Source organism: Lepidochelys olivacea (assembly GCF_965140295.1).
Source record: "Lepidochelys olivacea isolate rLepOli2 genome assembly, chromosome: 5".
Lineage (NCBI taxonomy): Eukaryota > Metazoa > Chordata > Testudines > Cheloniidae > Lepidochelys > Lepidochelys olivacea.
In genome coordinates, this window is record NC_140415.1 from 4606136 (window position 1) to 4631380 (window position 25245).

Here is a 25245-nt window from a genome sequence, read left to right on the forward strand (position 1 = left end):
GCTTCCTTGGGGTTTTGGTATTTTAGGGTTAACCTGTGGCTTTTTTTGCAAGGTTTAATCCTTCTCTTCCTCCCTGTCCAGTGGGTCAAAATCTGAACTCTTTTGATTAACAGAATCCATTGGCTGGCTGGGTGTGTCCTTTTTGCTAACAGCTACAGGCAAGTCTTTCTCCCCCCAGTCAGTCAGGTAACTGGCATCAACACAGACACTAGCCTGTTTACTGTTTTCAAATCCTCAAGCTTTACCAATTCCAAGGCTGGACTCTGTCTTAAAGAGACACCATCCATTTTCACTAGCATGTTAGACTCAAGGTTCTTTTGTCCTTCCCTTACCAAGCTCTGCTTCCACCTGGAATCAGATGTCAAGTCCACTAAGAGACTACAAGTCATATCCAAAATATCTGGAGATGAGAGTTTGCCTGCTCTCCCCTGCACCCTTGTAACCCAGTAACCAGTAACCCAATCTTTCCTCAGTTCCTGAATCACATACTGCTTACTTAAAGAACCAACATGGACACATTCATGTTCCAACAACATTGTCTCCCCAACAAGCTTGTTAAGCTTGTAAGGCTGTTTAAATTCCCTAACAATTTTTCTTTCATTTGAAACCTTTTCAAACCTATCCACACTGGGTCTTTCTAAAGCAAAGTCATTGGACCTATACACCTCAGAAAGACTCTGGCAGTTAGGAACTGAAGCAAGTTTCCCAAACAAACTGCTGCTTTCTCTATACAGTGATTCACCCTGAGTTAACTAATTAAATCACTTCCACACCCATCAGTTGCAGCGACCTGCTTGCAAAAACTACCCTGAAGATTTTTCTCTTCAGGAATCTTTCTAAGCAACAACCCATTTTTCACAGAAATTCTGCCCATACCCTTTTCACCCAGGGCTTGCTCTAAAGCAGTGGTTCTTAACCTGGGGCGCACACACCTCCGGGGAGGGGGGGCGGGGGCAAGATGTCCTTTCTGCGGGTGCGAGACATGCCAGATTTTTTTAGAAGGTAAATCATTGAAAAAACAAATTAAGCACAGGCATGTACTGATTACTGTAATATACAAACAAAAATATATCTAGGTTTAAAGAACTGACCTACTTCAACAATTTTTGATAAGGGATGCGAGAACATATTTTGATTTTTGATAAGGGGTGCAAGAACATATTTTGAGAACCAAAGGGGTGCAAGATGCAATAAAGGTTAAGAACCACTGCTCTAAAGGAATATTTTCCTGAGCAACAACAGACTCTTTCTGGAGTTCACTTAAATCCAGAATCACCTCTGTCCCATCAGGAAGATTTTCACAAAACCCCTTTTCAGGTAAATGGCTAGACTTCATAGTCAAAAGATTAGAAGCATTCTTTTCCTTGTTACAAGTTTCTACACTGTCTGTGGGTAACAGTCAAATCACCTTCATGCTTTACTTGTGCCCTGGCTATGATATCACCCTGATCAGACAAGGCTGTCATATCTTTACCCAGCAACATGCTAGCAACAGGCAAAATAGAAGCACCAGAATCGCTTGGTCGCTGGTAGCTATTTATGACATTAACTGGATGCAACCTAGTTGCAATGTCATCATCCATAGCAGACACAAATTCAGGACCACTTCCTTCCTGGGCTTTAGTTGTATCCAGAATGAACTCGGGGTCAACTGATACATTTTCAACCATCATAGGCTGACAGGCTTCTTCTGTCTGCTTTACAGATAGAAAAGAGCTGGAGAAACATTCCCCTTTAACAGACAGCTTGCAATATCCTTTCCTTTGTCCCAGCACACATGGCTGTTCATGGACAATTGCTTGGAGGTTGGGGTCATTACCCCTAACAGACACAGGAACATTTCCTTCACTGTCACAATTCTCCACACTGGTAACAGGTAAGGTGTAGGGATACTCACGTTCCACTAACCTTGCCTTCCCAAACTGCTGATTACATAAAGCCATCAGCTCAGTCCTTGTTGAACCTCATCAGATTTCTTTTGGCCCAATCCTCTAATTTTTCTAGGGCCCTCTGTATCCTATCCCTACCCTCCAACGTATCTACCTCTCCTCCCAGTTTAGTGTCATCTGCAAACTTGCTGAGAGTGCAGTCCACACCATCTGCCAGATCATTAATGAAGACATTGAACAAAACTGGCCCCAGGACCGACCCTTGGGGCACTCCAATTGATACCGGCTGCCAACTAGACATGGAGCCATTGATCACTACCCATTGAGCCCGACAATCTAGCCAGCTTTCTATCCACCTTATCGTCCATTCATCCAGCCCATACTTCTTTAACTTAGTGGCAAGAATACTGTGGGAGACCGTGTCAAAAGCTTTGCTAAAGTCAAGGAATAACATGTCCACCGCTTTCCCCTCATCCACAGAGCCAATTATCTCGTCATAGAAGATAATTAAATTAGTCAGGCATGACTTGCCCTTGGTGAATCCATGCTGACCGTTCCTGATCACTTACCTCTCCTCTAAGTGCTTCAGAATTGATTCCTTGAGGACCTGCTCCATGATTTTTCCAGGGACTGAGGTGATGCTGACTGGCCTGTAGTTCCCCAGATCCTCCTTCTTCCCTTTTTTAAAGATGGGCACTACATTAGCCTTTTTCCAGTCATCCGGGGTCTCCCCCGATCGCCATGATTTTTCAAAGATAATGGCCAATGGCTCTGCAATCACATCCACCAACTCCTTTAGCACTCTCGGATGCAGTGCATCCAGCCCCATGGACTTGTGCTTGTCCAGATTTTCCAAATAGTCCCGAACCACTTCTTCCTCCACAGAGGGCTGGTCACCTCTACCCCATGCTGTGCTGTCCAGTAGTAGTAGTCTGCAGTAGTCTGGGAGCTGACCTGGTTCGTGAAGACAGAAGCAAAAAAAGCACTGAGTACATTAGCTTTTTCCACATCCTCTGTCACTAGGTTGCCTCCCTCATTCAGTAAGGGACCCACACTTTTCTTGACTTTCTTCTTGTTGCTAACATACCTGAAGAAACCCTTCTTGCTACTCTTAACATCTCTTGCTAGCTACACCTCCAGGTGTGATTTGGCCTTCCTGATTTCACTCCTGCATGCCTGTGCAATATTTTTATTCTCTTCCCTGGTCATTTGTCCAATCTTCCACTTCTTGTAAGCTTCTTGTTTGTGTTCAAGATCAGCAAGGATTTCACTGTTAAGCCAAGCTGGTCGCCTGCCATATTTACTATTCTTTCTATACATCGGGATGGTTTGTCCCTGTAACCTCAATAAGGATTCTTTAAAATACAGCCAGCTCTCCTGGACTCCTTTTCCCCTCATGTTATTCTCCCAGGGGATCCTGCCCATCAGTTCCCTGAGGGAGTCAAAGTCTGCTTTTCTGATGTCCAGGGTCCGTATTCTGCTGCTCTCCTTTCTTCCTTGTGTCAGGATCCTGAACTCGACTATCTCATGGTCACTGCCTCCCAGGTTCCCGTCCACTTTTGTTTCCCCTGCTAATTCTTCCCAGTTTGTGAGCAGCAGGTCTTGCATTTGTGTATAGGCACTTGAGATAACTTGAGATAGGATGTTCTTTTGTCCTCTGAATGATCAGAATACAGCATAGACAGGGACTATTGATTACATTGTCCACCCTACTCATACACAAAAACCCAAACATGATCTCCCCACATGTCTTATGAGGGTTATTTATTTTGCAGGATGTTTAACCCTTTCTAGCCATGCATCACAGATGTATCTGCACAAGGGATATACTAACTGTGGCAGCTTTATGCTGATGCAACTTGCATTGGCAAGTTTGTAGTGTAGACATGACCTAAGTCTCCCACTATAAGGCAGGTCATCCAAGCTTCCAATCATTCCTGAAGCTCTTTTTTGAACTCTTTCCAATTTGTCAACTTCCTTTTTGAAGTGTGGACACCAGAACTGTGCACAGAATTCCAGTAACGATTGCACTAATGCCATATACAGAGGTAATACCATCTCCTTCCTCTTACTTGATGTTGCCCTGAAAGTGTATCCAAGGTTCATGTTATCCTTATAGCTACAGCATTTCACTGGAATCTCATGTTGAATTGCTTGACCACTGTTACCCTTAATCCTTTTCAAGATCATTGCATTCCAGGGGGACAGTAAGCATGACCTGTATTCTTTGTTCCCAGATAATCTTGCATTTGGTTGTGTTAAAACAGATGTTGTTCAAATGAGATCAGTCTTACCAAGCAAGCTGGGTCAGCCAGTATAACTGACTTGTCCCCATCATTATGTACCTACCACTCCTCCAATTTTTGGGTCATCTGCAAATTTTACCAGCAATGATTTTGTATTTTCTTCCAGATCATTGCTAGAGACATTGAATAGCATTGGGCCCACCTAGAACAGGTCTCCGTAGGACTCCACGAGAAACTCCATCACTAGATGAGGATTTCCCATTTGCAATTACTTTTTGAGATCTATCAGCTAAGCAGTATTTAATCCATTTAATAGGAGCTAGATTGATTACGTATAGTGCTAATGTTTTTAATACATACTTATTTTTTAAATAAGTCTCCTGCATTAGAACCTCACCCATACAACACCCTGATGGAACCATTTTTCTAGACTATGTCTTGCCATGTATTATTATGGGACTGATTTAAGCATCAATTGTAAACTCAGGCTGAAGGTCTGTGAAGAGAGCAAGAGGACAGGAGTGAATGGAATGGTGTTAAAGAGGCCTCATGTAGATAAATAATTCATTCCAACCCCAGGATATCCAGGAAGGGGGACACTAGTGTATTGTCTCACCTAGTTTTGGGAAACAACAGGTCCCTACAAGGTAGAGATTGTTATATTTGTTTTACAGAAGAGGAAACTGAGGCACGGAGTGGTTATGTGACTCAACCAAGGCGTTGCACAGTGCTTCAGTATCAGAGTTGGGAATAGAACCCAATTCCCTGCGCTAATCATGAGGCAGCCTCCCCATTTCCTTTCTGGTCCAAAACTACACTAGCGGGTATATCCTTCTCCCTCCTCCTTGACCATCCACAGCCACAACAGAGCTGCTGCCGTCACACTGCCCTGGAGAGGCAGGATTGGTGGAGCCTACACAATGCATGTTCTTCATCCCCACTTCTCTCTACACCTCCTCCCTGGGCAACCTCATCTGCCCACGTGGTTTCTGCTGTCACTCCTGTGCCCATGATTCTCCAGCTCACCTCTCCGCCTTTGACCTTTCCCCTCCTGTCTGTATTTTGGGCCTCTCCCCCTGGGAACCCTGCCACCATCTCAAGCTCAACATGCAAAAGCCCAACAACACCTTTTCCCCACAAGTCTGATCGTCTTTTGCCGATCCTGGCAGCCAGCTGACAACCTTCATCTCACTTTTGACCCCTCGCTCTCTTCCGCACACATCCATGCTATTCCCAAACACTGCCTGCTCTTTCTCCGCAACAGCTAAACAAATCTGGCCTGCAGGGTAGACACTTATTTGTGCTTCAGGTAACCCCGGCCTCACTTACTGCACCCTCCCTGACTTTAGCCACCATGAATCTCATTATTCCCCTTCCGCGTATATAGGACTTGAATCTGTCCCATCTCTAATCTATTCCTAAGGTCTGCATTACCCACATTTGATCTGGCAGGCAGATCCACTTCAGTACTATCAGTTGGAACCCTTCAGTCTTGATATTTACAACCCAACCTGACCTCATGGCTTCTGAAGTGAAAATTAAGATGCATTTGCTCACACAAGCCTTCCTGCAATAGCATCCTCAGAAATATAGCCAGGTCACACTTCCCTGGAGATAATCAGGAAGAAAATAGGTTTAAAAACAAACCTTTCTGTGCACATTCAAGCAGTATATTATGCATGGGAGTGGAGAATACAGCCCTTCGGGTGGCTTTGCTCCCCTTTATTTCTGTTCAAGCCCAGATGTCACAGTGATGGGCATGCTATAAATAGACTGAAAGCAGGAAGTACCAGAGATCCCACCAGAAAGCTGGATCTCCTGAGATTTCACTCCGATTTGTCTTACATATAAGCTTCAGACTTTGGCTGCCTCTCTGAGCTTCTCTTGGTTGGGAGTGGTAGCACCAACACCCTCTCAAGTTCCCCTTGATTTCACCCCTGCTGAGCTCTGGGCATGGACCAAAAGTCTTGGGCGGGCATGCAGATCTGCTAAATCCTTTCCTGTTTGCCCCTTTGCAGTGACCCAACACACATCGCCCCCCATCCAGCTCCTGATCCAGGTGCGGCTCTGACTGAAGGATAAGCGGGCACGCTTTCGAGGCTGAGCGTATATTGTCATTTTCAGCTCAAGTATCCCAATCTCCCTCAAGCTGTGGGAGCTCTCGGTTGCAGTGCTTTCACAGTGCAGCTTTTCTCCTTCAGCAAGCCGGCTTAATTGAAAAGCGTTAGTCAGCACTGCCTTTCGGGCCCAGGTTCTCCTCGGTTATGAACTGTAACTACTCAGCCACCCAGGCTGTTATTTAATGAGGCAACGAGTCTGAATTATTAATCCTCTCCTGTGGGAGGATCTCGCATCTGCCTGTGCCACACAAAAGGAGATTGTGGTAGCTTGTCCCTACTCAACAAGTTTCTCTAAAACCCCAACACATGGGCTCTTTGATGGGGGCTGAGGGTTCCGGACCAGTGCAGGGCAGATGCTGAGCACCCTTACACCGCAGGGGCTAGCTTTTCAAAGGGGGTTTCGAGGTGCCCAACTTTGAACATTTAAGCAAAAATGTTCCAAATTAGGTGCCTGAAATTAGACCCTGAAATCCAGATTCAGGCAACTAAATATGGCCAGATTTTCAGAGGTGCTGAGCATCCACATCTCCCACTGAAGATCCCTGGGTCTAGCTAAGCTCTAAGCTACCTTTTCCCCCTTCCCTGACTCTTGGCCCTTTCCACAGCTAAACTCAGAGCAGACTCTGCTCTGCTCTAAGTTATGCCAGTTAGGGCAGCCCCCTAGGAACCATTCCACTTGCTGGGATTGCTGGAGCGTACTGCACTCCAGCTCTACCCCCACGCGTCATCAGCCCACCTCAAAAGGCCCCTACACATGCAGGAAGGGAGTGGGTGGCATACAGCTGGCTACACCTGGGAATTCCCCCTACATAGGAGGACTTTATGGCTGCACTATTAGGGCACTTCTCTCAGTTCTTTGCATTGCCAGAGCAGCAAAGTGGGGACTGGAACCAGGGCCTAGGATCTGCAATGGATTTTAATGGGAGTAGAGGGACCTTGGCAATTCACTGGACCGGCCCCTGTGAATGTGGCCCAAGCTGGATGTGAAGCCGTGGGGACGACATTCATTGCTCTAAGATCAGAAATAGGAGCTAAAGAAGAGCGTTTTGGAGTCTCAGCAGGTGCTGCAGGACAGCAGCCAGTCACACTGAGACAAATGCTGCTTTATTAGCAAAACGGAGTGTAGCAGGAAATGCTTCGTATTGCTGAGACGCATTGATCTGGCAGGCTGCTGTAGAACTCCTAACTCAATGGGCAGCAACTTCACAGACCCACCTCTAGCCTGCTCTGGAGGGTAAAAATAATCCTTTCGCGTCAGTTCCATCACTGTGATCAGCAAGCCATTTTATTCATCTGTGATTCCTTCCCTTGTCTCATTTGAACAATTCCCCATTGAGCCCATCAAACTAATTTGAGCAAAAGACATTTCTGTGGACAGCCTGCCAGCACAGGTGTCTTTAACTGGTTTTTCTTTGAGAGGAGACTGGTGTATCTCTCTCTCTCACACCCACACAGAGTGTGTGTTTAAAATGACAGTACGAAATGAAGCTTTGGGATAGACACCTGTCAGGGATGGTCTAGGTTCACAGGTGCTGACTTTCAGCTGTCTCCGGGGAGGCACCGCCCCCACTCTGTCCCTTACCCCAAGGCCCCACCCTCACCCCGCTTCTTCCTGCCCCTGTGCCACCTGCTGCCACACGGCTCCGCCCCACCCCTTGCTGCCCCCACTCTAACCCCTCGCTCTGCCTCTTCTCACCCCTGCTCCTTCCCGTCTCCCCTAGTGCCTCCCGCCCGCTGCTGAACACCTGATTGGTGGCGGGCACAAAGTGCTGGGAGGGAGGGGGAGGTGCTGATCAGCAGGGCCCGCCAAACAGCTGTTTGGCGGGTGGCTGATGGGTGCTGAGTGCCCACTATTCTTTTCCAGCCCTGGAGCACCCACCGAGTCGGCGCCTATCTCTAGGTTTACTTGGTCCTGCCTCAGCACAGGGGATGGATCAGATGACCTCATGAAGTCTCTCCCAGGCCTACATTTCTATGATTCTAAGATGTTCAGGGTCAGGGGTGTCTGCAAATTTAGATGACCACAGGATACAGAAAACATACCAGGGGAGTCTGGGATAACTGTCCTCTGCCGACAGACACACCGCCACTGGGAAAGGGAGTTACAAATTGCATCTCCTTAAGCCAGCCTGGTCCCTTGTACTCCAGAGAGGACCCAGCAGGGAAGGCTGCTGTAATCTCTTGTAGGGGCTAAATAGGAGTCAAAGGGGCGTGCCAATTCCAAGCATCCCTCTCTGTCTGTTCTAGGCACGCCCCCTCCCCAGCGAGGCATGCCCACTTTGGGGATGTCTTTCTCCTTCCTGTTGCCACTGCCTCTGCCCTACAGCAGGGTTCCATTGCCAGGGGCCCTCCACCAAGGTCTGCACCAACAGGGGCCTAAGCAGACTCTGGACTGAATCTACCCCAGAGAAAGTAAGATGTGCACAGGGATTAGTTATGCAAAAGTTCCAGGCAAGGAAAAGCAGAGAGGCCTGAAGAGGTGCCGGCTGCCGTGCAGAAATAACTTTGCTGACTCTACCCTTGCTCCAGGAATCACTGCAGCTTGCTAACAGCTTAGTGAGGAACAGCAAAAATGTGACATTGAAGGTCCTTGCAAATTAAAAGACCAACCAATCGTTTATCTTCCCTGCCTGAACAATGTCTCTGGAGAAAGCGCCTCCAGTGTGCAGAATAATCACAGCCTGACCAGAATTAGTTACATTTTTCTAGCTGAGGCAGGTAAACAACGGAAAATGAGGCCAAATCCTGCCCGCATGTGGAAATAGCCTGCAGGACATGCCAGACTCCCAGGGTTTATGGCGCATGCTGCCCACTGGAGCAGTGAGGCCCCGTGCAGGATGCAGAGAAAGAGATCTCTAAAACCCATGGGCCTGGCTGGCCATGGGGCATGTCCTATGGATTTCTGAGCCTCTGTGTATGGGGCGAGCCCCCATTATGGTGTTCCCTTGACTCCCCCTCTACGCTGGCAGCACACAGCTCTTGCAGAGGGCAGGCACTCAGCAGGGGTTAACAGCACTCAGCCCCGCATGACTAACCTCCACTGGCCCCACCCCTGTCAACAGGCCTGGCCTGCTGTTCTAAAGTTTGTCTCCTGTCCGGTAGTGAGATAAAACCGGACGTGGTTCTGTCCAGTATCGAACGGGGAATGCCATTTTGAAGAGCACCCTGCTCTGCCCCCACTAGCATGACCTCACATGCATGGTGCGATGTCATGCCAGTGGGGGCTGAGCAGTGTGCTCTTCCAAACAGCATCCTTTGTGTGTCGTGACCTCACCTGCATGGTGCGTGCAAGGTCATGTAGGCGGGGGTAGGGTCACACAGGTAGGGGCAGTCCCACTTCATTCCCAGAAATACCCGAATGGCTGGTGTTCTGGGAATGCGTGAGTGGCCACCTGACCTATCAGCCCAGCACATCCACTTCTGACCCAAGCAATCCCCCCATCCCCATTACCTCAACCTGTGCTCTCCTTCACCCGCAGGACAGAAGGGGAAGTGTCAGGCCCTGGATGCTTCGGTTCCATAGGATTCCCTTCCTCACATCCTTCCTATTTAGGGCCTGATCCTGCAGGAGCTGAGCACCCTCAAGTCATAGAGACGTCACACAGAGTTGAGGGAGCTCGGGACCTCGCACAATTATTGAGTTAATTGGGAATGGCTGCCTTGGGAAAAGTCAGGCTATGTACTAAGGAGCCTAAAAGTGGCCTAAAAAAAGAGATTGTGTTACAGACATATAGGGAAGTGCCATTGAAGTGAGTGTTCAATTGGCCCAAACCACATCTCAGCACCATGCCTATTCAGCCAGAGTCCATCATTAAAACACACTTCAGAAGAAAAACAAAAACCAATCCCACCAAGCAGCGACAACTCCAAGGTGCAGTCATTTCCATTCTGTTAGAAGCCTACACATGTGTGTTCAGCGCGTGTTAATCTGAACTCTGCTACTGTATTTCCAGTCAGAGACCACTGCCGTTCTGCTCACTACTATCAATGATCCAGTATCACTTCATGCTGACGTTCCAGCTGGGAATCTAAGCGTTCAGCAGAGTGGAACAATTTAAAGCTGGCCATGGCTGTTACCTGTTTGATAATTGATAATCTGAGGAAATTAATGATAAAATGGGATTTAAATAGCCTCAATGACAATTAGCTCAACAGTCACATGATAGGTAATTAGCAATGACAGATAAACGTCAAAAGCAGAGGAGTGGGAAATATCCACAACAGAACTGAAAAAGGCTCAGAATTAGAGGGGCGTGGTTCTAGGTTGTTGCAGATGGAGAAACTGTGGCAGAGAGAGGTGCCTAAAGTCACCTAACAGGGCAGCGGTGGGAATACAACCCAGGTCTCCTGAGTCCCAATCCCATTCTCTATGCACTGGGCCACACTGTCTCCCCATGACCATGCTCATAGTTTTTGGAATTAAAAGTAATCTCACCCCCAATTAAATAAAATGTATGAACTGAGGGAAATGAGCTGCAATGCTTTTCTCCCCCCGGTCAGTAAAGGCCCAGAGTCACTGGCTCCTGGCAGCTGTTCAGCGGCTATGCAGAAAGAATGGGCAGTCCCAGTGCAGTTCCCTGTGGACAGGTCTCCACATTACCACTGTCACTAACAGGTGATCGTCAGTTTCAGCACAGAGGCCCAGGACTGAATAGCCCCTCCAGAACAGTTTGACGCACACTGGCAGGGTTGGGGTTTTTTTGACTGCAGTGTAAATATAACCATAAACTATCTGGAGAGTGGCAGTCTCCCAGAAAGAAGCTGTCAGCTGAAAAACATGTTTTTATAGAGACAGGAAATCTACGCCATCAATCAAACCCTTTTTGAGCCACCGTGCAGCCTCTCTCAAATCCATACTCTACCCAAGGGATGCTCAACTCATGCATTGTGAATTTCAATACATCCCATCCTGGTTAGTGCAAGAGCAGGTTATCTGTGCACATGCATAATGGTACAAACACCTGTCCTGGAACCTCTCATATGCCACGTATGGAACGGATAAGCCAATCTAGACTTTATTAGATCATTTTTGCTGGAGAAGAATGATGCAGAAATCCTCATGAGTTAAAATCCCCAGTCCATCTCCCAGCTATTCCAGATTCCTTGCAGCCTTTAGTCACAGGTACAATGATTTTAAAGCTATCCCACTCACACAGATTTTAGTTTGATGTACATTTTGCAGGCTTTTTTTCCCCCTGCTGTTCGTTGCTCAAAGAGCAGAGATTTGTAATGTTCTTAAATTTTTCTGGGAAGAGTTTCAGTCATGTGGATACGAATGACTCCACAGAGGGCAGTGATTATAAGCAGGAAAATCAAAGGATGGGAAGACACAATGCTTATCCTGTACTATTCCTCTCTTTCAAAATGCTAGTCATTCTCCAGCGGTGCCCATTTCTCAACTGTTGACTAGCTTCCTACTGAGTGTCTGGAGAAAGGAAAGAGACTCTGGCTTTTGTAAGCCAGATCTCAGATCTATCTGAAAAAAAGCAGTTTGAAGAAATCCAGCAGGACCTTTTAGTGTCTCATATTGTGCTTGTATAAGAACAGGCCTTGAGGACCCAGATGGGTTGGTGGGCGGAGAGGGGGCAGATTGTCAAAAGAGGCTGCATGTCCAGTTCTGCTGTCTGCAGGCAAAACAAACAGAGAAAGGCCATTCCGGAGGCAAAACTACAAGTGGTTTGTGGGTATTTCCCTGGATCAGTTCATCCCAGGGCTCCTAAAAAGGGTCATGGATGCCAAAAATTGGTCAAAAGGTGTGTACACAGGCTACCCACAAGGAACTGCCCTGGATGCCTCGGCACAAAGCGCCTCTTATAGCACCAGCCGAAATGCCCATGGTGCTGCGGGGCTGCTTACACTTGCCAATTGCTTTCCCAGCTCAAGCTGTTAGTCCAGGAGAAAGACGTGAAAATGAATCAGATGATCCAAAGCCAAATCCTGGCCCCTCTGAAGTCAATGGGAGTTTGGCCATTTACTGTAGTGGGATCAAGCTTTCACCCATATCTCCTAATCAACACATTCCAATGGCCACATTCTGCCCTCAGATACACCACTGTAAAAGCAGAACACCGCCACTGTCAATGGAAGTGCTGTGGATATGACAGCAGAGTTCAGTAACTGATTTTTTGTTCATATAAATAAACGCAGAAATCTTTTTCTCCCCAACTCTCTTCTCCAAATCCCCTAAACTCCTGGCACGTATTGATTGCATTTTAAGGTGAAATGGTGCTTTATTTCATATAGCTGTAATTCAGCAACAAGGACGAAATTAATAAGTCAAATTCAGCCCTAACATAACTCTATTGACTCCAATAGGCATTGAAGGAACTCAGTGTCTCCCAAACAGCGGCATGTCACAAGATCAGGCTCATGCTTTGGAAATAATTTATAAGAACTACTGAATTCTCTTAAAATCCAGGGGAAATGGAACCTTTCCCTGCTCAAACCACCGGTGTTTCTATTTCACATACTAATGCACTTTGTCCAGACCACTGGGAATCTACTTCAGCTTAAAATAACCCACAAATACAACTGATGCTGTGTCTCTCTGCTGACTGACCAAAAAAAAAAAAAAGGTCAACGAAACTGACATTAGACAACAGAAATAAGGTTTGAGGTGATGTGAGGCCAAGGGAGAAGAAAAGTAAAGAAAAAAAGAAGTTTTCTACCTCCCTAAGAGCATGGATATTGCCCACTGCACCAACATGGATGCTTGCTTCTCCTCTAACTTCTATTGGTGCAAATCAGGGGTAACTTCATTCCAATTATGGCAAAGGTGGTGTAAATGAGAGAAGAATCAGACCTTTTATATCTATTTTTGTCATGCTTTTAGCGGTTTTGCCTTTCTACTGCATGAAACGTTAGCTCTCTGCTGGCATCTGTCACATGGCAAACTTTCGATCTGGCATCTCCTCTAGACACCTTCTATGACTGTTAGCACTTCACTTTCAATTTTTTTTCAGCATATTCATGGTGGGGGAAGGATTCAGTGGGAGCTCGGGCAGGGAGTGGGGAGGTTAACTGTGAGGGTTTGCATGGGATTGCCTGGTGTGGCGGGGAGGGGGAGGGGTTCCAGGGTAGCCAGTGGGAGGGGAGGAGTAGGGAGCACTGTGGGAGAGGTAGGGGAGTAATTTTTGCCAGGGTCAGTATTTACCTTTTGCTTCAATACATCTTGATCCTCCTTCCAACCAAAGTCACTGACTACTTATGATTCAACAACTCTTCCTACCAAAAAGGTTGAAGGAGATGTATGATGTTCCTTACACACTGACGAGTTGTACCCAATCCTGACCTGCATGCTGTGCTGCTAATGCCTTCCATTCATACTAGAATTAGCAGAGGCAGAAAACGGAGACCGGTGGCATTCCTCTCCTTCTGATAGGCGCTTACATTGTGCTGCATCAGTAGAGAATGAAAAACACAGGAGCAGGACCCAGAACCTAACAGCCAGCCAGGGATACCAGATTGACTATATGCTACTTTCACATGGAGAACAATGGTTGTAGACAGAGAGGCGTATGTGTCACCGAGCATAGGAAGCACAGTGGTGAGAGAATGACAACGAAGTGGAACCACTCAGCAGCCTTGTGACAGCTTTTATAAAGATGTCCAGGCTCCTCACAGAGGAGCAATCTGTACAGAGTACGGTCAGCTTTGGGAGGAGAAGACAGAAATCATGATTTGGGCACTTTCTTCATCCCCAAAGAAGGCACCAGCAGCATGGCTGGAACTAGCATTTGCACATCCTTCTCTGCAGGGCCTCCTGTGGGTCTCCAAGCTGCAAGTTTCCAGCATAGCCTAGTCCTTAAACTGCAGATTGCTGGCTTCCAGAATATGGCAGTTGACATCTATGACTTGTAAATTACAGCTCTGTCCTGCGACATACAAACCTCACCAGGATGGGGATTCAGTTCAGATAAATACCTAAAAGCCCAGAGGATGATCCAGACTACCAAAATCTCATGGAATCTGGAAAAGTGGACTGGGAACCTGATCTCTTGGAAATTTCTGGCATTTCTTCATTCCAGGCCAGCTGGAACTCCAAATCTCTCTGTCGTTGGTACTTACAAGTCCCCCCATTACCACTGTATCTGAGCACCTCACAACTTTTAATGTATTTATCCTTACAACAGCCCTGTGAGGTAGGGCTATGCTATTATCCCCATTTCATGGACAGGGAATGGAGGTACAGAGAGACTGAGTGACTTACCCAAGGTCACAAGGAAGTCTATAGCAGAGCAGGGAATGGATCCTGGGTCTCCTGAATCTCAGTCTAGCCCCTTAAACATTAGACCACCCTTCTTCTCTAATAGGAGAGAGACAACAAAAATAAAAAACCTTATGGGGGAGGGACTGGGTGATAGTCATGGAAGTCAGCCAAACATTTTCAAATCTCAAAGTGCTGAGTTCACATTTTAGGTCAGTTTATATTTGATCCAAACCAATTTATGTCACTACTTATTACAGGCCTGGGCATCTTCTGGAAAAGACAATGCATGTTTGAAAGAATACTTGACATTTGAAAGGAACATGATGTACCACTGGCCTCTGCTGCTGGAATTCCTCAAGTCAGCTGCTATAGAGTTCTGTGCATTTGGGTCACCAAGCAATCAGTCAGTGCTGAGGAGACATAAAGCTCAGCTCAGCCATGCTCATGCTAGAGAGAAATTACTGTATGGAACTCTTGATACAAATAAGAGTCCTGGGTAAAACTAGCAAATACAGGACTCTTGAGCAATCCAGAAAAAACAGCTCGAGTGAAACATACTGGAGGAAAACAATGAGAGCAACATAGCTTGATTAATGTTTAAAAGTCAATGTATACAAAATCCATTTTCACCCAGTTCTACATTGATTGCCAAACAGAGATCCTATGATGCTGGAGCATCTATTGAATCTATTCCACTTCCTTATGTGCGTGCAGTCAGCCTCAGACAATAATGGATTGTATCTCAGGAAACAGAGAGCAGGTTTTCTTGCTGCTGCTCCGTGCAGCTTTAGCAGCTTCCTACAGACCTCATGTGACTGAAGAAAGGGGAAAAGAATAGAAACAATCTATTGGTTCATAACTCTGGCAGGTATAGGTTCAACTCAGATGACCCTAGATCACTGCAAAATGTATGTGCATCTAAGGTCAGTGGCATGAAAAACAGTCACCTTCGGGAGGACATTTGCAAGTTGGATAATTGAATCTGCAGCTGAGCATAGGTACTCAACTACCCAAGCTGCATGTGCAACGTTTCCCCATTGGTCTGTATTATCTGCGTTGTGGTACCCCTAAGGGCCTCACTCCAGGCTCAGAGCATCCCTGTGCTATGTGCAAACACAGAACAGATTATTATTATTGTAAATTATATGTATTGTCATAGCATCAAGGAGCCAATCATGGACTAGGCCCCCATTGTGCTAGGTGCTGGACACACACAGGATAAAGAGATGGTCCCTGCTCCAAACAGCTGACAATTTAAGTATAAGGCTCTCTCCACACTTAAACCACTATAGCTAAGCCGCAGGAGCGCTTCAGTGAAGACCCTACAGCGACAAGAGTAGCAATCGTCGCTGCAGTTCATCCACCTCCCTGAACGGTGGGAGCTAGGTCGACCTAGCGCTGTCTGCACCCGGGCTTAACTACACATCTCAGGGATGTGGATTTTATACCCCTGAGCAACATAGCTGGGTCAACCTAACTTTTTAGTGTAGGACTGGCCTAAGACAAGAGACAACGGGTCAATGCAACAAACAGATGGAGGAGCATAGGAAAATAATGAGACAATACTGACCAGCATGATAAACAGCTTTTTCAGCACACCAGCAGCCTAGTGTCTGAGGGGATGTTTTGCCTCTTTGGCACCCTCACCCGTTCTTATACCAAACACAGCTCAGCTGGCCCTGTTAGCCTGGCCCAATAATGGTGCTGTTAACACAGGCATTCATTAGCTTGTTTCTGTCTCTTCCTCTGGAGGGAAGAATGACTTTTTGTATGTTACAGTGTAAAGAACGCCAGCGCCAGGAACGGGTGTCCGCCATGAGACCTCAACGCTAGACATATTAGCAGTACAGCTGCCCTTTGCCCTCTGTCATCCCTCAAGGCCTGGCCCAGAGAATGCAATTCCTCTAGAGGACAGCAAACACGCTTTCCTTTCTTACTTCCCACTTGATTTCATTTTAAAATGTTCTTTCCGCTTCTTTCATTTTCTCCAATTTGTCTGAAGTGTCAGGCAAAGGGCCATTTTAGGAGCTGTGTTTATTTTTTAAACACCTACATTCTTGTGCTTATGGTGACAAAATTCTTTAATTTCTTCATCCACTAGATAGGAAAAGAAGCCAGAAATGTTCAACCGACTGAAACCAGATTCCTTTCAGCATTTCCCCCAAGCAAAATCAACCTGAGTTTAGTTCAGATTGAGAACCCTATACTCCTTGTGAAGTGATTCTTTTCGAAGTACCAGTAAATATGTAAGTGTAGCTCAGAGCCCAAAAGCCCAGTGTGTCCATGACAACAAAGAGATCTTTACACTTCCTCAGTACTTCACTGAGCTCCACGTCGGTGGCCTCCTGAGCCCATGAAGATTCAATGGGAGTCTTCACGGGAGAATGGGCCCACTTCCACGGAGCTCTTTGCAGGATCAGGGCATTGGGTTGTATTATCTGTAAGGGGCTGTGCCCATCCATGTATTTGTACAGCACCAAGTGCATTTTAGGAGCTACTCTAATAGAAATAATATATAGTACATGGTTCACACAATGAAGAACAACTCCTCTAGTTTGCACTGGGGAAGCTAGTCTAATGGAAGATCCTCGAAAAGGCTGAACTTTCATTTTCCACAGCAACTCTGTTATGCTAATATTAGGCTTCCACTGGTATCAATGGCAAAGTTGTGCTTGTCTTCAATGGGAGAAGATGCAAAACATTTCGCCAGAAGATCTGTTGTGCTAAAAATCCACTAACTATTGGCCTGATCCAAAGCCCGCTTAAGTGAAAGACTCCCAATAATGTCAGTGGGCCTCAGATCAGGCCTTATAAGAATGAATCTGAGCTCAAGTGGGAAGGTCGCAACATACTTAAACCTGGTCATCCAGGAAGACTCAAATATATAAGTGATGTGAGTGAATCTAAAGCAAGATTATTCCTCATAGTGCAGAGACATGTACATTAAACCTCCCCCCGTCAGCATGGTTGGCTACTCTCCAGGGGGGAATTCAACCGAGGAATGGCAGGTGGTGGTACCCCAGGGGTTTCAGTACATCCCACTGCCTCTGTAAGCATGCTCGCTCCTTGGCCAGCGCTACCCACTTTGTGGCTGCACTGGTGGCCTACTGGCTGGATATGCTTTTCCAGAGGCAAGGAGCAAAAAGCTCCTTTCGGTCTGACGTACTACAATTTAGATTAGGAAAATAAATGCAGAGAACAATAGTAGAATCATAGACGTGTAGGACTGGAAGGGAGCTCGACAGGTCTTCTAGTCTAGTCCTCTGCTCTCAAGACACGACAAAACCATTCCTGACAGGTGTCTGTCTAACCTGCTTTTAAAAATCTCCAGTGATGGAGATTCCACAACCTCCCTAGGCAATTCATTCCAGTGCTTAGCCACCCTGACAGATAGGAAATTTTTCCTAATGTCCAACCTAAACCACCCTTGCTGCAATTTAAGCCCCTTGCTTCTTGTCCTAGCCTCAGAGGTTAGACAGAACAATTTTTCTCCCTCCTCCTTAATCTTGAAAACTGGTATCATGTGCCCTCTCAGTCTTCTCTTTTGCACACTAAACAAACCCAATTTTTTCAATCTTCCCTCACAGGTCATGTTTTCTAGACCTTTCATCATTTTTCTTGTTCTTCTCTGGACTTTCGCCAATTTGTCCACATCTTTCATGAAACGTGGGGCCCAGAACTGGACACAGTACTCTAGTTGAGGCCAAATCAGCGTGGAGTAGAGCGGAAGAATTACTTCTCGTGTCTTGCTCACAACACTCCAGCTAATACATCTCAGAGTTACACTGTTGACTCATACTTAGCTTGTGATCCCTCTCCGCAGTACTCCTCCCTAGGCCGTCATTTCCCATTGTGTATGTGTGCAATTGATGGTTTCTTCCTAAGTGGAGTATTTTGCATTTGTCCTTAGTTTGTCCAGATTATTTTGAATTTTAATCCTATCCTCCAAAGCACTTGCAATCCTCCCCCAGCCCCAAGCTAGGTATCATCTGCAAACTTTATAAGTATACTCTCTATGCCAGTATCTAACTCATTTATAAAGATATTGAACAGAACCGGAAACAGGACCAGTCCCTGCAGGACACCACTCAATATGCCCTTCCAGTTTGACTGTGAACCACTGATAACAACTCTCTGGGAACTGTTTTCCAACCAGTTATGCACCCACCTTATAGTAGCTCCATCTAAGTTGTATTTCCCTAGTTTGTTTATGAGATAGTCATGCAAAACAGTATAAAAAGCCTTACTAAAGTCAAGACACACCACATATATTCCTTCTCCCCTATCCACAAGGCTTGTTACTCTGTCAAAGAAAGCTATCAGGTTGTTTGACACGATTTTTTTTCACAAATCCATGTTGACTGTTACTTATCATCTTATGTTCAAGACTTTTGCAAACTGATTGTGTGATCATTTGCTGCATTATCTTTCCGGGTTTTGAAGTTAAACCAACTGGTCTGTAATTCCCTGGTTGTCCTTATTCCCCTTTTATAGATGGGTACTACATTTGCTCTCTTCCAGTCTTCTGGGATCTCTCCTGTCTTCCATGAGTTTTCTAAAATAATCACTAATAGCTCAGATATCTCCTCAGTCAGCTCCCTGAGGATTCTAGGCTGTAGTTCATCAGGCCCGGCTGACTTGAAGACCTCTAACTTAAATCTAAGTAATTTTAACTTGTTCCTTCCCTATTTTAGCCTCAGATCCTACCTCATTTTCACTGGTGTTCACTATGTTAGATGTCCAATTGCTACCAACCTTTTTGGTGAAAACTGAAAAAAAAAAGGCATTTAGCACTTCTCCCATTTCCACATTTTCTGTTATTGTCTTTCACCTCTCATTGAGTAATAGGCCTACCTTCTCCTTGGTCTTCCTCTTGCTTCTAATGTATTTGTAGACTGTTTTCTTGTTACCCAACAAAAACAAACAAACAAAAGGAAGTATTTTTTCACACAACGCACAGACAACCTGTGGAACTCCTTGCCAGAGGATGTTGTGAAGGCCAAGACTATAACAGGGTTCAAAAAAGAACTAGATAAGTTCACGGAGGATAGGTCCATCAATGGCTATTAGCCAGGATGGGCAGGGATGGTGTCTTTAGCCTCTGTTTGCCAGAAGCTGGAAATGGGCAACAGGGGATGGATCACTTGATGATTACCTGTTCTGATCATTTCCTCTGGGGCACCTGGTATTGGCCAATGTCGGAAGACAGGATACTGTGCTAGATGGACCTTTGGTTTGATCCAGTTTGGCTGTTCTTATGTTCCCTTTATCTCTATAGCTAATTTAATCTCATTTTGTGCCTTTGCCTTTCTTATTTTATCCCTAAATGCTTGTGTTTTTATATTCATTGTTCATAATTTGACTTAGTTTCCTTTTTTTTTGTAGGATTCTTTTTAGATTTTCAGATCAAAGATGATTATCTAGGTAAGCCAGAGTGGTCTCCACGGCAGAGCATGCAGCATGCGTATCCTCTGGAAGGAGTCTGCACTGAATGCAAAATGGCCTCCTGCCCCTGCTCGGCCGGCCCACAACATTTTGGCACCTGAGGCGGGGAGCTCAAATGACACCCTCATGCCCCCTCGCTTGGGCCAAAACTTTGAAAGGTCTCAATTCTGCCTTCTTCCTGTTCTACTCCTCTCATGGTGCTGCTCTGCTACCTATCCCAATAAAGGAGAACGAACAACTTAAAATGCCTTGTTCACAAATTTTAAGTAACACTTAACTTTCAAACGCCTGAACAGCAAATGTAACTTTTCCTGTCTGCATAGTAGACACTGGCATTTTTATCTGTTTGAATAATCGAAGTGGTGCTTTCCATGCCTTCTTGGCAGCAAAGATTTGAACTGCTTCCTGCTGAAGGTCCACAGTCTGGGCAAGCTCATGCTCTATTGAGATGGTTGCAAGGCCAACCAGCCTCTCCTGTGTAATTGTGGAGCGTAGATGTGTTTTTATTAACTTCAGCTTGGAGAAGCTGCGTTCGCCACTGGCAACTGTTACAGGAAGTGTTAGACGTATGCGCAGAGCAACAAAAGCATTTGGAAAGAGGGTGGTCATCTTATTTGTGCACATATATTCCAGAACAGCCTTTGGAGTTGATCCTGATTAAATATATCTTAAAGGGCTTTCAGTTCATCACCTAAATCACCCGCATCAATATCGCGCATGTCATCATGTGTCAACACTGTCTCTAGGGCCCTGCATTGCTGATGTAGGTCTTCTTCAGGTATAGTGAGGAGTTTTGGAATATCATACAACATCGCAAATATACTGCTGTGTTCCCTGAGCTGCATGAAACGTTCTTCAACTGACTGTATTGCACAATCTAGCACCTGGTTAAAGAATTCAACTTTGAAATGTTGTTTGGGGTCTCTTATGGGATTATCCTCATCTGGAGTACTGTGTCCAGTTTTGGGCCCCACACTTCAAGAAGGATGTGGATAAATTGGAGAGAGTCCAGCGAAGGGCAACAAAAATGATTAGGGGTCTGGAACACATGAGTTATAAGGAGAGGCTGAGGGAGCTGGGATTGTTTAGCCTGCAGAAGAGAAGAATGAGGGGGGATTTGATAGCTGCTTTCAACTACCTGAAAGGGGGTTCCAAAGAGGATGGCTCTAGACTGTTCTCAATGGTAGCAGATGACAGAACGAGGAGTAATGGTCTCAAGTTGCAGTGGGGGAGGTTTAGATTGGATATTAGGAAAAACTTTTTCACTAAGAGGGTGGTGAAACACTGGAATGCGTTACCTAGGGAGGTGGTAGAATCTCCTTCCTTAGAGGTTTTTAAGGTCAGGCTTGACAAAGCCCTGGCTGGGATGATTTAACTGGGAATTGGTCCTGCTTCGAGCAGGGGGTTGGACTAGATGACCTTCTGGGGTCCCTTCCAACCCTGATATTCTATGATATTCTATCCTGTGCCTCGTAATCAAAATGTCTTCTTCTTCAGTGACTCTTGTATTCTTGAATAGGTGGAAAATAGCTTCAGTGTGAAGTTCCTCTGCCAACTTCTGTGCACTCTACAGAATGTTTTGAAATCCCTCATCTGACCAGTAAGACTGTAGGTATGACTTTGCTTTGTCCAGTTGTTCCATTGCTCCAGATATATCAAGGTCAACACTTTGGAGTTTCTTGCTTACAATATTTATTTCAAACAGTATGTCATGCCACAACACTAAGCCACACAGAAATTTGAAGTTTCTGGTGATTCCATTTCCCTCTGCCACTGTTCTCCCACGAACAATTCCTGTCACAGCCTCCATAATGGCAACTATGGCATCATCTATCTTCCCAGTTTGGTGTTTGATAGGCTTTATCGCCTCCACTCGACTTTCCCATTGTGTAGCACTCAGTGGTTTCAGTGTCAGAGAGGATGTTCCCAGATGTTGCTTCAAAATTTGCCATCGATGAGTTGATGCAGAGAAAAATACATCGATGCTTTGAATTACATTAAAAAATTCAGCAGCCTCACTAGAAGCTGATGCTGCATCACTAACCACCAAGTTCAATGAATGAGAACTGCATGGGACAAAAAAAGCTCGAGGGTTTAACTCTCAGATCCATGTCTGCACTCCTCTGTTCTTTCCTCTCATGTTGGCACCATTATCGTAGCCCTGACCTCTCATGTCAGCTATCGCATGTCCCGTATCTTCCAGCTTTTTAAGAAGCACATTTGTCATACCAGCTCCTGTAGTATCATCAATGTCAATAAATTCTAGAAGATGCTCTGACAGTCACCATTGCAGGGACATTTTCACTAGGTTCTGCTGTTGTTACAAAACGCACCATTAAAGTAATTTGTTCCGTATGGCTGATGTCAGGTGTGCAGTCCAGAATAACAGAGTAATATCTTGCTGACTTCAGATCTGCCACAATCTTCTGTTTGACTTTTGTTGCCAGTAACTGCATGATCTCATTTTGAATTTTTTCCCAAGGTAGTGGTGTGTGTACATTTCTTGGGTGGTGACTCTTCTTAGATGCTCCTGGAGAACAGCATCAAACTCAGCCATCAGCTCCACAATTTTAAGGAAAAGCAGCAAAGAGTCCTGGGGCAACTTATAGACTAACAGACGTATTGGAGCATAAGCTTTCGTGGGTGAATAATACCCCCCGAAAGCTCATGCTCCAATACGTCTGTTAGTCTATAAGGTGCCACAGGACTCTTTGCCACTTTTACAGATCCAGACTAACATGGCTAATCCTCTGAATTTTAAGGAAGTTTCCATTCTTTGGCACAGACAGCTGAAGTGCCGCACAGTGCTAGGTTTTGGGTAGCAAGCATTCTCACAATGGCAATGAGCCTTTTCAGAACATTTTGCCAGTAAAGAGACTCTGATGCAATCTTCTCTTGATGCTGATCATCTATGGTGGCCTTTAACCTTAGTCTCATCTCAAGCTCTTTCCACCTGTGTAATGCTCTCTCATGATTTGCTGCCTTCTCATGGCATGCCAGATTTCTAGCCAGATTTTTCCAGTCCTTTGTTCCTATAGAACCCAATGTGGCTGGAACATTAGACTGGAAGAGTTTGCAACAAAAACAGGATGCAGCATTCTGGGTTTTTGAGTACATAAGATTAATAGATTCATAGATATCAAGGTTAGAAGGGACCACTATGATCATCTAGTCTGACCTCCTGCACAATGCAGGCCACAGAATCTCACCCACCCACTCCTGCGATAAACCTCTCACCTATGTCTGAGCTATTGAAGTCCTCAAATCATGGTGTAAAGACTTCAAGGAGCAGAGAATCCTCCAGCAAGTGACCCGTGCCCCATGCTACAGAGGAAGGTGAAAAACCTCCAGGGCCTCTTCCAATCTGCCCTGGAGGAAAATTCCTTCCCGACCCCAAATATGGCGATCAGCTGAACCCTGAGCATATGGGCAAGATTCACCAGCCAGATACCCAGGAAAGAATTCTCTGTAGTAACTCAGATCCCACCCCATCTAACATCCCATCACAGGCCATTGGGCCTATTTACCATGAATATTTAAAGATCAATTAATTGCCATAAGCCATGACCTCTCCACTTTGTCACCATTGGGGATTTCACGCCAGTAATGTGTTGGATGGAAACTTCTATTTTCATTGTCTTTGGGGAACATGAAGTTTTTAACTTGCTGTGGCCCATGCAGTACAAGGAAGTCCCTCAGGCTACTGCTCAAGTGGGTCCACAATCCTGGATCATCTAGACTTAAGGAACTAAACTCAGCAGCAGCTGTTTCTTGCACCACCACCACACCCTTCTCTGATCTACCCTTTTCTTCAGGAATGTGCATGGTTATATCCATTTGAGATGGAGATATGGATGCTGCAGTAGCTGCCAGGTCACCTGCACTCTGACTAACTGGAAGATCAGGCATCTCCTCACCATTCACATCCTCACTGGGGCCGGAAGGCTCACTGCGAACATTTGTGTCTTTGTATCTCAGGAGAACTCCTTCCTGCTTAGATAGAAAAGCTTTCTTTGCTTTCTTTCTTTTTCTGAGTGCTGCCCCAGAGGGGCGTTTTCTTCTTTCACTCATGACTGCTGTTCTGTGCCAGCTATAGTGGCTCTCAACACTCAGTGAAAGGGGACCAACAAGCAGGCTGGTAGCAGGGCCTGAGTGAGGGAAGATATCAGCGTCTTAAGGGCCTAACTGGCTCGTACTACTTCAGTTGACTGCCTGTTCTCAAGTGGGTTCAGGGAAGCAGCAGCAAACAGGAAGCTCCCTGAGAAGCTGGGGTTAATCAGTCCAGGCTCCTGGGGGTGCTAGAGAGGTACATCAGATGCTCCTCCTCCTCTCTCTCCCTGCAGCTCCTGCTGCTTTCTGTTATTCCCTCTCACCTTTTCTCCTGCCTGCCTGTTATGTCTCTTGTGCCCTCCTTCCTCCAGCGCAGCACTCCACCATCTCTGTGCATCTCGAGCAGAGAGAATACATATGCACCAGCAGCAGACACAATTTTCTACACTCTGGGTCCTAGTGGCATCCCTCCACAGTCTGGCACCTTAGGCGGCCGCCTCACTTCGCCTCATGGTAAAGCCAGCCCTGTGCCCCTGCAGACAGTACAATCCTTAGCAAATTACGGTGCAATACACAGAAAATAAATGGATAAGATAATCAGAGCTAAGCCATATGGACACATCCTACAGATTTTAACAGAAAATGGTAAACCTTATCATTTAACCATCCTGCGGAATGGACTAGACAATTATATCCTGCTATATATGGCTCAAAAATCCTATATGGAGAATAGGAGTACTTGTGGCACCTTAGAGACTAACAAATTTATTTGAGCATAAGCTTTCGTGAGCTACAGCTCACTTCATTGGATGCATTCAGTGGTGAATGCATCCGATGAAGTGAGCTGTAGCTCATGAAAGCTTATGCTCAAATAAATTTGTTAGTCTCTAAGGTGCCACAAGTACTCCTTTTCTTTTTGCAAATACAGACTAACACGGCTGCTACTCTGAAACCTGTCTATATGAAGAATATAACTTTATTAAATTCCATCAGTTTTGAACATATCTCCTATAGGACTCCACTATATTTCTATCAAACTCTCTTGGTTTCATCCCTATTCAGTTCTAGAGGGATTTTCCATGCATGAAATACTTTCCAGTGCCTCTTACTACAGACACTGGGTGAATTGGCTCAGTGATTTTTCTAGCACACTGGATACCAGTGGCCATGCAGGGCCCTTTCCATCCACGGCATGCTTCATTTACACCAGATGGTACATTAAATGCTTCATGTTATAGAAGCCTGGGCAAAAATTTCAAATACACCCAAGCGATTTAGGAGCCTAG

General features: G+C 45.7%; 1 protein-coding gene across 3 annotated transcripts in view; it reads right to left on the bottom strand.

The window, feature by feature from the left end:
- DNAI1 (dynein axonemal intermediate chain 1) overlaps nucleotides 1-25245 on the bottom strand; it is a 272825-nt gene that overhangs the window by 41533 nt on the left and 206047 nt on the right. For 2 of the 3 annotated variants that reach the window (XM_084628045.1, XM_084628044.1), the window contains one exon: nucleotides 2529-2843. The exons of the other annotated variant lie outside the window; for it this stretch is intronic. In XM_084628045.1, the coding sequence (XP_084484171.1) occupies nucleotides 2685-2843 (159 nt within the window). In that variant the 3' untranslated portion in view covers nucleotides 2529-2684. Of the gene's footprint in view, nucleotides 1-2528; nucleotides 2844-25245 lie in introns of those variants that run through there. 3 annotated transcript variants of the gene reach the window in all.